The 11,935-nt window shown below is 44.8% G+C and overlaps 1 protein-coding gene across 1 annotated transcript in view; it reads left to right on the forward strand.

Annotated features, from left to right (window-relative positions):
• HHIPL1 (HHIP-like 1) overlaps window positions 1-500 on the forward strand; it is a gene marked incomplete at its 5' end in the record, with an annotated part of 15,104 nt that extends 14,604 nt beyond the window's left edge. Inside the window, one exon of the mRNA XM_010085441.1 lies at window positions 33-500. Coding sequence (XP_010083743.1) covers window positions 33-500 — 468 coding nt within the window. The remainder of the gene's footprint in view (window positions 1-32) is intronic.
• Window positions 501-11,935: the final 11,435 nt, after the last annotated feature.

Consider the following 11,935-nt stretch of genomic DNA (forward strand, 5'->3'; position numbering starts at 1 on the left):
TGCGGAATGGCGCCGTGCGGCTGATGGAGCAGCAGAGCCGTGGCCGGAGCCGGGGCCGGGGGGAGGTTTACATGGCCCCCAAGCCCCGGAAGGGAGGAGAGAGGAGGAGGCAGCGCAGGAAGAAGAAACCCTCCGGCACGGCCCCGCCACTGCGGAATGGCGCCGTGCGGCTGATGGAGCAGCAGAGCCGTGGCCGGAGCCGGGGCCGGGGGGAGGTTTACATCGATGGCGAGTGGGGCACGGTGTGTGACGATGGCTGGAACTCAGCCGCTGCCGCTGTGGTGTGCCGCCAGCTGGGCTTCCCCTACGTGGTGCGGGCCACCAAGAAGGCAGAATCTGGAGAAGGGACCTCCCTTCGCATTCTCCTGGATGATGTCCAGTGCTCCGGGCAGGAGAAGACACTGCTGGAGTGCGCCCACGCTGACATTGGCACGCACAACTGCTCCCATGAGGAGGATGCCGGTGTGGTGTGCAGCCAGGAGGAGGTGGCGGACTGGTGACAGAGGAGCTGGCGGGACGCGGAGCACAGCCCCTTCTTGCCCGACCCTCTAAACCAATGTTAGTACTGAGGAGGGTGCGCTCTGCCTTGAGGATGCTGTGTCTGTTTGAAGGAATCTTGCTGTTCTCTTCATGTTCATCCCCATCCATCTCCCTTGGAGGGAAAGAAAAAGTAAAATGAAGCAGGGACTTGAGGATGTCATAGGCAGACACTGCATTTGTATGGGGGTTTTTTATACAAAGAAAATCCCAACATCAGTGCATCCTGTTGCTCTTTCACCTTTCAAAATACAACATTCCCCAGCTGTGCTTCACAGAGTTTAGCCAAAAAATAAATTCTCAAATGACCACGCTTAGCTCTTGCTTGTGGAAGCGTTTGTGTTGTTTGGCTTGCTTTGCCACCTGCAGCTCCACATGGTGGTTTCTAAGTACGTGTAAATCTGGGCCTTTCTTTGCAAAAAAGTAGAATTTTTGGTTAACTTTCCATGGACTAGTTTGAAGGAAAATTATTCTTCTCTAATGCTTTATGTTGGTATAAGCCTACTGGTTATCAAAGATAACTGCATCTAAGTAAAATCAGATACATTAGAAGAAGTCATAGCATACTGCCTCGAAAATATTTATTCAGTTTACATTAGCCTAAGTGAAGAGAAAATTTGGCCTTTTTTATGTAACAGGATCATTATCCAATTTAACCTTGAAGATCCTTTTTACAAGTTTTTCCACTTTCTCAAACATTGTGAAGCCACATGTTTTTGCATTCAGTTTTCACAGGTGTGAATGACTAGACAAAAGGCAATGTCCTGGGGTAATAATCCTGTAATATTTACCCCTTTTGAAAGGATATTAAAAAAACCCAAAACTCATTTTGTCTGAAATGTGTTTTTCACCCAAGTGGTGATTGGAGACACATGTTCTCCTCTTCTGTTGTCTCTCTGCACTTGATAGCATTTTGACTGGTTCAGTCTTTCCTGGTGTAATCGGGATAAGTTTTATCTTGCTGCTCGCACAAGAACATGAGAAGGACAAAAATGAAGCAAGTGTAAAATGATGAGCGCATCCAGAAAAGTTCACAAGCAAAACCTTGTATCTAAAGCTCTTCCTGTGGTTGTTTATTTTAATTTCACAATTAGTAGTTGACAGTGTTCTCTTAAGCCTAAAACATTGATGTATATGGTAAATGAGTTTGGTTTTGTGTTTTCTGAACCTTCTGATATACCCATTACATACAGTTTTATATTAAAGAATACCTTCACTACACAAAAACAGACGATCAGAAAAATAGCACCATCTTCTACTTCTTCTGAAGTATAAAGGAGAGAGCAAAATACTACTCTTAGTTCATTGGAAAACCTACAAATGCCATCAGGCATCAGAGTGTCATTAGGCTTTTCCCATTGCAGTGAAGGTGCAAAAGCATCTGTTTAAAGTGCAGAAATTCACTTCAGGCACATCAAAACGTTCAGGAAACAAGAGAGCCCTTTGTAAATTTTTCTGTTAAAAGAGTTGGCACTTGTTGAGCTGATGGGACTCGAGGGTTGGAAGAAAACAGAAAGTAGAGATACAATCTTTCGTCTTCCAAATTCCTTTTCCACTTCTTTTGTCTCCTTAGACAAATTTCAGCGAGCTCTAGGTGTGAGATTTTAAGGAGAGAATCCTGATTGTAGTTATACTGAAAAACTTCTGGGTAGAGAAAAGGCCTGCACAACAGAAGTTACTCTAAATTGAGATGACTGGAGGATGTCTGCCATAGGCCAATTAGACATTAGGAGTTTTACAATTTTTTTCCAGGTAGTGAAGTATTCTTTTTCTGATGTAACAATTAGTTACCCTGTGCCTGCTGTGGCCTGTTTGAGCCTCCTGAGGCCACCTACTTTTTTGCATATTGCTGGTGGTGACTACCACCAACCCCCGTCTGACAGTCACTTAGTGGCACGCAGTCTCTGGTGACAGCTAAAGGCATATAGAAACCAGCCCATGAGGAGCAGCCATCGGGCAGAGTGAGCTGTGCCATGGCGCAGCTGACGGCAAACACAGAGCCATACACTCCCTGTGTGTGCTGCCGGCGTTACATGGGTGCTGCAGCCTTCGCATGGGAAATATTTATCAGCAGAGGAAGAGACAAGACTTGTAAATAAGTTTTTTCCCCCTTACCCTTTCTCCCAACTTACAGTGAGTGAGGAAAGCATTCAAGCAGGTGCCTGCCAGCTCAGTATGCATGGATGTGTGTGCATGGCTGTACCTGCCAGCTCAGAACGTCATTATAATGCTGAGAAGACATTTGTGACCATTGTGGTCTCTTCCAAGCTTAAAACATATCTGTCAGTCTAGTTTCCTGATATTTAAATAATGAACCTGTACTATTCAAAGCACAGAAGTACATGTGCATTTAAAGACCTGATCATCTGCTGTTTAATAGGATTCTTAATGAAAGTTTTTTTCTTCATTTTAAAATGCACTTATATAACAGGATGTCACACAAATTGAACTTTAGATAAACTGATAAACCCTGCTGCTACATTTGACCGTGCCAGTATACCACCTGGATGCTGATTGAGGATAAAGATCTTAAAGTAGCCCAGAATAATGCTGGTTACCACCGTGCAGCTGCTCTTATAGAATCATAGAATCACAGAATGGTTTGGGTTGGAAAGGACCTTAAAGATCATCAAGTTCCAAGCCCCCTGCCATCGCCAGGGACACCTTCCACTAGACCAGGTTGCTCAAAGCCTCATCCAGCCTGGCCTTGAACACCTCCAGGGATGGGGCATCCACAACTTCCTTCTTCTGCAAGTATTGCGTGGCAGTCCCAGACTTTTGTCTAGTAGCAATGTGGTTTATTGCCTTCTCTCCTGATTCGCCTCTGTGACTGAGAGTGGAGCATCTGCATTTTCCCTTATACATTTTCCTTTTCCTTATGTTAGCACAGCTGTATCACATGGAGGACCCAGCATACCTCTAAGGGAACAGTGTGAGACCCAGCCTTGCTACCTCTTTTTCTCTACGTCCAAGGCAGAGTAGCTCTGTGCAGAGCTCAGGGGTTTTTCCACTTATATTGTTTCTGGTACCCAGCAGACAGCCTGAGCACCACCATGCTGTGTTGCAGTCTATGCTATAGACATTATCTTCAGGCCAAAATAATTTGAACTTACCATGTTCTTTCCAAGGCATCCAATAGACAAAGTCTCCCACAAGTATATGGGAAAAAGAGATCAGAACTTGCTGCCAAAGCAATGGAGAGAGAGTGAAATAGTTAGGGCATTGCAGCAGGGATGCTCACTCAGATTGTGGCAAAACCCTGCTGGGTGCTGAGCCCTGGATGGAGCATGCCGTGAGGGTGTCCCCATATATGGGGAGCTTGGGCTCTGCCCAGCATCTTTGTGCCAGGCTGCAGGGTATGAGCAGCACGAGGCACACTTATTACTAAGCACAGTGGCCTGTAATAAGTAACACTGAAGGCATGACTCAAGTACAGAAGGCTCGGTGGTGGCACTGTGGGCGACACTGTTGAGCGTGAAAGCCCAACTTCACATGCTGCCACAGTGTTCCTCCCGCCCTCATGTCCCCTGACAGCCTCTCCCCCACCTCTCACCAGTCGGCACCTTTGTGTTGGGCCTCAGCATGGCCGAGGAACAGCTTGTGCACTGCTGGCCCACAGCCCAGACCCAGCGAAACACTTCCAGGAATGCACCAAGCAGAGCCTGCCTCTCCTATAGCCTGTTAGCCTTGGTGCGGTTGTATGGCGGGGTCCCCAGAACAAATCCGTCCTGCAGTGTGGGAGCTCAGCCCAGGACTGTTTGGCTGTTATCAACACAGAAATTCAGAAGTGCAGAGTAGAAACCCTGTCACAACATACCAACATCCAAGCATGCTTTTTGTCTCTGAAAGATGCCAATAGACCTCTTTAATAGGTCAGCTTGGCCTGCAAGATGCATTGGCCCCCTTAGATACTTTCAGACATAAACACACATTTTTCTGTATGAAAAGAGGTGCAAGCATTGTTGGATAACTAATAACTGCATCCCGAATTCAAGTTTTAAGACTTCATAGTTTTTCCTTTGTTAAACAGGTAAGACCCCAAAGCCATATGACATGTGTCAATACCTTGCTGCCTTGTACGTGACTTTTCCAAGGTTTTAATGTCTAGACTTTACCCTGGGGCACAGGTTCAGCTATAGAGCTGCCTTGAGCAATGTTTTAATGTAGTCAGAGAAGCAGCCACAATGGAAATGGAAATCATTGCTTAACAATAATGCAGTAAATAGGGATGCTATTTTTAAGGGAAAAAAAAAAGTCTCTAGCGTTCAGCCAGCTGTAAGCACTGACATCGAGTAGCTTCTTCCTCAGAGACATTAGCTGTGGGCAATGACTAAACCCTTGGACTGTTCTCATTATTATTAACTATCTTGCCAATTACTTGCCCACTCCATGCTGGAAAATTTTATTGACTGAGAAGGATCATCTTTCTTCTTCCAGTCCTTATGGACCTTGGTATATATGAGTTGGGTGACACCAACGCAGGGTGAAAATCACTACAAAGGTCTGTATTTGGCAATGTTGGATAAGTAACATTTAAGCCCACTGTTTTGCAAAGGTATGGTTGACTCCTGTAACCAGTGCAGCTTCATCTGTGGCAAAAGGTCTGGGTATAGGTCAGCTTATTTATTACGAGCAGTTACTTTTTCTGAGAGTTTTCCTGTCCACATCTGCCAAGTGCGGACAGGAGACAACAGTACAACAGTGCATGTCAAGCTTGAGCAAGGTGGCTCTGATGGCCTTGAAACGTGACAAGGTCCAGCACCTTCTTTCCACACAGCAAAAAGTTTTATCCTGATCAAGTCAGGACATGATGCCCCAAACCCAGAAAAGATTGGAGCATATTTGGTTATCAGTACCCCCAAATGAAGGATTTTTTTTAAATTTTTTTTTTTTTTTTGCCTGGTAAATGAAGGGGCACCAGCAAACTTTTCCTGGGATTGGAGGGCAATGAGGTGTGTGGTCCCCAGGATGCCTGTGGCCCAGCTAACCCGCACCCTCCCAGATAGCCCTGGGCTAGGTCAGGAGTCACTGCCAGTTGGCCTTATAACCAGGGAATGACTCTGTTTAATTTACTAGTGTAGATGAAACCTTTGTGAAATATAAACCCAAGGTGGCTGTTTTTTCTAAAGGACTGAACTTCCTGTTGCAAGACCACCACCAATTACCTTTTGGTAATTTGTTTTCTGGACGCTGCAGAAGCAAAAATGTCTTTGTACCTGATCAAAAATACAGGGAGACAAAATGAAGGCTTTATTTTCTTTTTTTGCACCTGCTTTTTGAACACAGTGAGTATACAACTAGTATTTGGACTGCTCACTTTTTTCTTTTTTCCCCTTTACTTTTACCATGTACACCATATTGTGGTTTTAGGGAGATGCCAGTTGAGTTGCAGACCACAAGGTATTTCATTCCTATGCATGTAGCCATTCTTTAAACCAAGATTTTAGCCCATTTATGCTATGCCCACCTTTCCAGTATGACACCTAAGGACACCTTAGAGACAAAAGGAACTTCTGGAGGAAGCAGCAGGGGCTGTTTAGGGAGCTGTGGTCCCAGACGCTCATGCCAGGCACAGAGCAATGGGGAAAGTCCCGAACTGCGAAGGTCTTCCAGGGCGTCTGCAGTTCTGCATAGGCTGGTTGAGAAGATCTTGCATCACCTGAGGTTTTACTTTGGAAGAGCAGTAGGAAAGGAAATTATCCTTCAAACTGTATCATGGAAGAAAGATCTTGCTTCAGTTTAAAATCCACCTCTTCCTGCATCCCATAGCTTGTGGCATTACACAGCATGCCATCGTGCAGTCTTCATCTCACACAGTCCCATTGGCTGGCGGTGTCCATCCCCAGCCCAGCCCTGCTACAGCCCCTGCTCCCCAGCAGCTGCTGGGTCAGCGGTGAAGGTGCTCTGGCCTTCCCCAGCAGCTTTTGTGACTTTGTACTCAGGGACCTGATTTTCCCAGCATCAGACAGAAGGTCAAGTTTTTGTTATTAACTTGATGCCACTTTTCAATTTCCTGTATGCTGATAATTAGGTTAAAATAATGGATCATTTTCTGTTCCCAAAACCATTACAACTGCCCTTGCTAGATTTGTCTTGGCTGGATTTAATTATTATTTACACTGATACAAATAACAGCAAACTTAACCTACTTTACATTTTATATCCATATATATATGGATACATATGCTGAGGAAAGTTACGTACTTACTTTTGAAGAGAAGTAACATTTTTCTTTTAATTTTATTAATAACTGGATTTAAAATAGGGTCATGTGTTGAATTGTGCTGGTAACAAAATTTAAGTATGTATTTTGTAGTATTAGTTGATAATAGTGCAATTTGTTTTATATAAGAAAAACAACCAAATGTTTACATTAAAGTGTGTATTTTTTTTTTCTTTGAGCTGGTATATGAATGAATGTAACCATAAGCACACAGCAGCAAGTATCTCCCCATATCTTGTAAATGACTAGTAAAAGAGAAGAAACCATTGACTGTTTAAAGAGAGGAAGGTTAAGGTAAATGTCTCTCCTATATTTGTTAAAAAACTCTGTATGGTCTTACTGTAAATAACTTCATCCACCTCACTAATTTTCTCATTGGCTATCATAATAATAGTAAAAAACCAGGGAACTCAGATATTCTTACTTGTCTGTCAGAAGACAAGGTGGGGTTTGGAGGTGTACTTCAACGAGTATTTTGAAATCTAGTTATATTCCTCTCCTGGTGTTGCTCTGAGCTGGATGACCGTCTGCTGGCATCGCAGCACTCATATCCCAGGTTCAAAGATAGGCAAAACATGAATCTGTCTGAACTCTAAGGCTATGGTAGATTCAGTGGTAGGTGGAGCTGCAGTCATGCAGCAAGAAAACTCAAGAATATACATTTTCTGTCCTGAAATTTACCGTCCTTGGAACAGAGAACTTTACCTTTTGCAGTATCAAAAGCAAATTAGTATTTGCCACAATATAGGTAAGATGTGAGGAAGGTGAAGGCACACTGCGTACAGACACAGTGAGGGTGTGGGACACAGTGCTCCCTGCGGGGTTGCCCATGTGTGGCAGAGCCGCTAGAGCTAGGCAGAAGGACTGAAATCCCCAAAGAGCAGTCAGTCCTTGGATTCCACCTGGACAGTGTTTCTGCCTAGGAAAGGAGGAGATGCCTAGTAAAATCAGTCCTGAAGTCCGCATTTCTGCTGGATATGGATGAATTGCAGTGCATATGCTAGCCCCAGACCCCTGCTAGCTCCATATGGACCTTTAGGCAGGGGGTGAGGTCTTAGACTGTAAATTCTCCAGGAGAGGTACTAATTTAATCACCATCTGCACTTAACCAGTAGCATATCACAGATGGAGACATTTAACAATAAAATTAAAAGCTCTTTCTTTAGAAATGTATTTTGTTGCTAAATTGAGACTGCCCCAGGACACCCAGCCCTCCGGCTGGCCGCGTGCTGCACAAGGCATTAGCCAGCACAAGGGATGCCTGTGCTGTGCCTTCTCTTCGCTGTCCTCCCTTACAGCCTGTAGGATGCTGGGCCTCTCTCTCTCAAGAGCAGTAAATGTTTTCAAACCTAAATAGCTATGAAAAGACAAGCAAAAGAGAGCAAGAGTTTGGACTAACCCTACGCCCCATCAATTTTTCATATTCACCTTCTAACTTCATACCAGTTAATGGTTCCCAGCTCTCTGCTTTTTAGGTTCCCAAGTCTCTCTTGCTCTTCATGTTTATGGGAATGTGCAAGTTGGCAAAATGTCCACGCGATGGCAGTTCAGTCCCCAGCAGAAGGTGACAGGCAGGGAAGTTCAGCGTGCCCAAGCCTGCACTCCCTCTGTCTCAGCGCAGCGTGTGGCTCCCAGGCAGATAAACCTAACAGTGCCATCCCTTGGTATCCTGTTCTTCACTCAAGGGTATAGAAACATGTTAGAATACAAACAAAAGTTGATATTAAAGCTTGTTAGAATACAAACAAAAGGTTTTATTAAAGCTTGTCTTTAAAGCCTGAAATACAAGGTAATTTCTGCAACCTACCTAGGCTGAATACTTAGGGAAGGGCAGTTACCAGCTTATAATTACATCTGCATAAGAAGATTTATTCTGAGAGCTTGCCTCTCATCCCTCTAGTAAGGGATCAGAACTGTATTATGCGGCCTCTCTATCCCATCAAAATGTATAAAATGCCAAATATTCTATTACCTCCTTGTAAGCTGCTCACAAACAAGGTGCAAGCAGGAATTTTCCATGGGAGTTATTTTGAGAATGATTTCAAATGAAAGAACACTTTACAGATAGTTACGATCTATTCTGGAAGTATGCTGAAAAAAAATTGATGAAACTCAGAAAATCAATGTTTCATCAGGAAGTTCACTGAGTGGCTTTAAAGATGTGGTTTCATTAGCTAGCTTTAGTTTTCAAGCACTTTCTCTGGGTGATGCTATTCCTGTGATTACCTACATGTTTCTCAGTGACGGGTATTTGTACCATGAGATCATGACACATATTTCCTGACCAAATGAGAAGGAACGTTATCTTTTTTTTCTGAAAACAAGAGGTTAAAAACCCCTAGTCTTAATGGGCAACAAAAAGTTGTTTCAATTAAGACAAACAGAAACAGTAGTTAGATATACTGGTGGTCTTTGAGAATATGACAACAACATAATTTCCAGATTAAAAAAAAACAAAACTGTGTGAAGGCATGTGTACCCAAAACAGAACAGAAAACCATTCCAGGGTTGTTGCAATTATTTCAAACCAAAGAAGAAAAATCAATGTTAAGATTCAATGTAACAGAAATCCAAACAATATTTAAAAATATACAACCAGCTTTTACTCCATTCTATACTGACAAATGTTTTCTGATATTTTGTACCATTTGACTGTTATCACGAGTCCGTGTTTCTCTGAGGTTGTTATGTGGCATTACCAACAAACTCTTGTGCTATGCAATGAGAAGCCAGGAAAATGATGCTGGCCACCAGGTGTGCCCAGTGGAGCAGCCCTGCACACCCGCAGGCTGAAGGCCATGGATGAAGTGACCAGGTGTATGTGTTCTCGTAGGGGACGTCAGGTGTCCTTCCTCCCTTCTGCCAAGCACAGTAGCCACCCAAAGGTAAAAGCCCAGGAGCACCTACCAGGCTTTCACAGATTTCCCAGTCTGATGACAAGTGTCTGGTCCTACTGCCTCCCCGGGGACTTGCTGGGCTGACGGCACCCAACTCCTGCCCTGTCCAGGCCAAGAAACCCAAATGTGGGCAGGCTTTGGGCAAGGCTGCCGGGAGAGGTGCCAGTTCCTGGAGACTTCAAAAGAAAACCTCTGTCACCCTCTAAGGTCTGCAATACCAAATCCTTCCTTAGCCTGGTTCACACTGTAAAGCCAATGCAATTTCTTTCCTCTGCCTGGTTCCCCAGCATTTTGTGATCTGTGTTTCCATGGCAAGTTTAGCTGAAGTAGGCCAGTAGGTGTTGGCCACTAAGTTGCTAGTGAGGGATGCGTAGGCGTGCATCCACCCAGGAAAGCAGCATAAATAAGACACAGAGTCTTAAGGAGCTGCTACATGTGCACCTTAAACTCCCCTTCACCATTGACTCCCTGCTGCTCTCTGTCATTTACAGCCCATTCAAAATTATTTACAGTTTGAAACAAAAATACAATAGGGAGAAAAATCTCTCACCTGTTGTTGCTTTGACAGCGTTCTCTGCTCTCTCTGATCTGCTAACGCAAGCAGAAATGACACAAGAAAACCAAGGAAAACCTGCAGGTTTTGACCTTCTAGCACAGTCATTGCTTCCATTTGGAAACCGAAGTGAACTGACTCTTGGAGGTGCCTGGCAGATGATTACTGCATCAGATGGACAGAAACAGGGGGTGCCATGAGTTACATCCTCTCCCTCCTGCTGTGGAGAGGCATGGCCATATGGGAGCTGCCATGGGAGGGGAGGAGGAAAGGCACCCCACTGGAAACAGCAGGGATGAAAAGTCCTGCAGCAGCCTCATACAAGGCTGAGAAATGTCAGAGACCCACAGGCAGCAAAACAGACACGATAAAAATCCAGGTAGTTTAGTATCCCGTCTCCAGCTGGTTGAGTAAAGCTTGTATGGAGAAAGAGCGCGTGAAGGGAGTTGTCCTGTGAAAGCCTGGCAGGCAGGTGGTGTGTTGCTTTTCTTTAGAGGGCAGCAGGGTGCCCTGCTTCTCATTCCTGTGCTGCAGTCAGAACTGTGAGGGTGGTGGGCAACCTTCAAAGGGACGCAGCGGGCACAGGATCCAGCAGGCAGGCACTGCAGCACGGGGAAGGGGCCCCCATCACTTTCCCTGGCTCCTTGTGAGCTGATTTATTTGTTTAGCCTCCACAGTAGCCTGTTGCAATTAGTTCCTCCATTTAACAATTTGTTGTGAAAAATCTCTTCCTCTTCCAGACTTGCTGCCAGATCACTTCAGTGGGTGCCTCCTTGTTTTTGAATTATGCAAAGTAAAGATTAGTTTGTCCCTACTCATCTGCAAACCACTGATGGTTTTCCAGACCGCCGTCATCACCTCCCTCAGTGATGCTTTTTTCAGTTCGGAGGCCTAATCTCTTCAGTCTCTATTTCTACACCTCTGCTGAGCTGGGAGGAAGAGCACGAGTGGCATTCATAAACAGTGGGTGTGCTCCAGATTTATGGAGTCCTCTATATACTAATACAGTCAGGCATCTTGTTTTGCTCTCTCCCCTATTTCTAATCACTGCCTACACTCTGCTTGCTTCTTTAGTCTGTACTTACCATTAAGCTGATGTTCCCTGAACAGATGTCACCACTGAATACTTAGCACTGTGTTGGGTGGTATATACATGGTTTATCTTTCCCCATGCATTACCTTTCATTTACCAGAAATGAATTTCCACCATTTTATGACTTGGTCCCTTGTGCCCTGAGATCCTTACACAATTCCTGGCAGTCAGCTTTAGATCACCTATTTTGAATAAAACCGTACAGCTCTCATTCCCATGCCAGGATGATGAACGAGGACATTGCATAACACAGACCCCAAAGCAGACCGCTCTGAAAATCTTCACCTATTTATTCCTACAGGCATCAACAGTATATTCCCTTTGCATCTTGTGTTTTAAACAGTTAAAAGTCAGCACAGAGCCTCCACCTTTCTTGTCTTGTGATGGCTTAGCTTGCCTAAGAGTGACAATCCTTATTTAAAACACTTCTGTCAACAAACACAGGAAGGTGCAGCACCCTTCCCGACCTCCTCCGCACACACTTGTGCAAAGCACCACCTCCACCTAGGAAAGCATGTATACATACATACACATATGCATACGTGCATACACACGCAGATATAACCCCTGCCAGGCAGTTGCCCCGTGCGGGTGTACCCGGACCTGCACCGGGGCTGCCGGCTCGGCCCCCG

The sequence above is a fragment of the Pterocles gutturalis genome, unplaced genomic scaffold, assembly GCF_000699245.1.
Source record: "Pterocles gutturalis isolate BGI_N339 unplaced genomic scaffold, ASM69924v1 scaffold5620, whole genome shotgun sequence".
Classification (NCBI taxonomy): Eukaryota; Metazoa; Chordata; class Aves; order Pterocliformes; family Pteroclidae; genus Pterocles; species Pterocles gutturalis.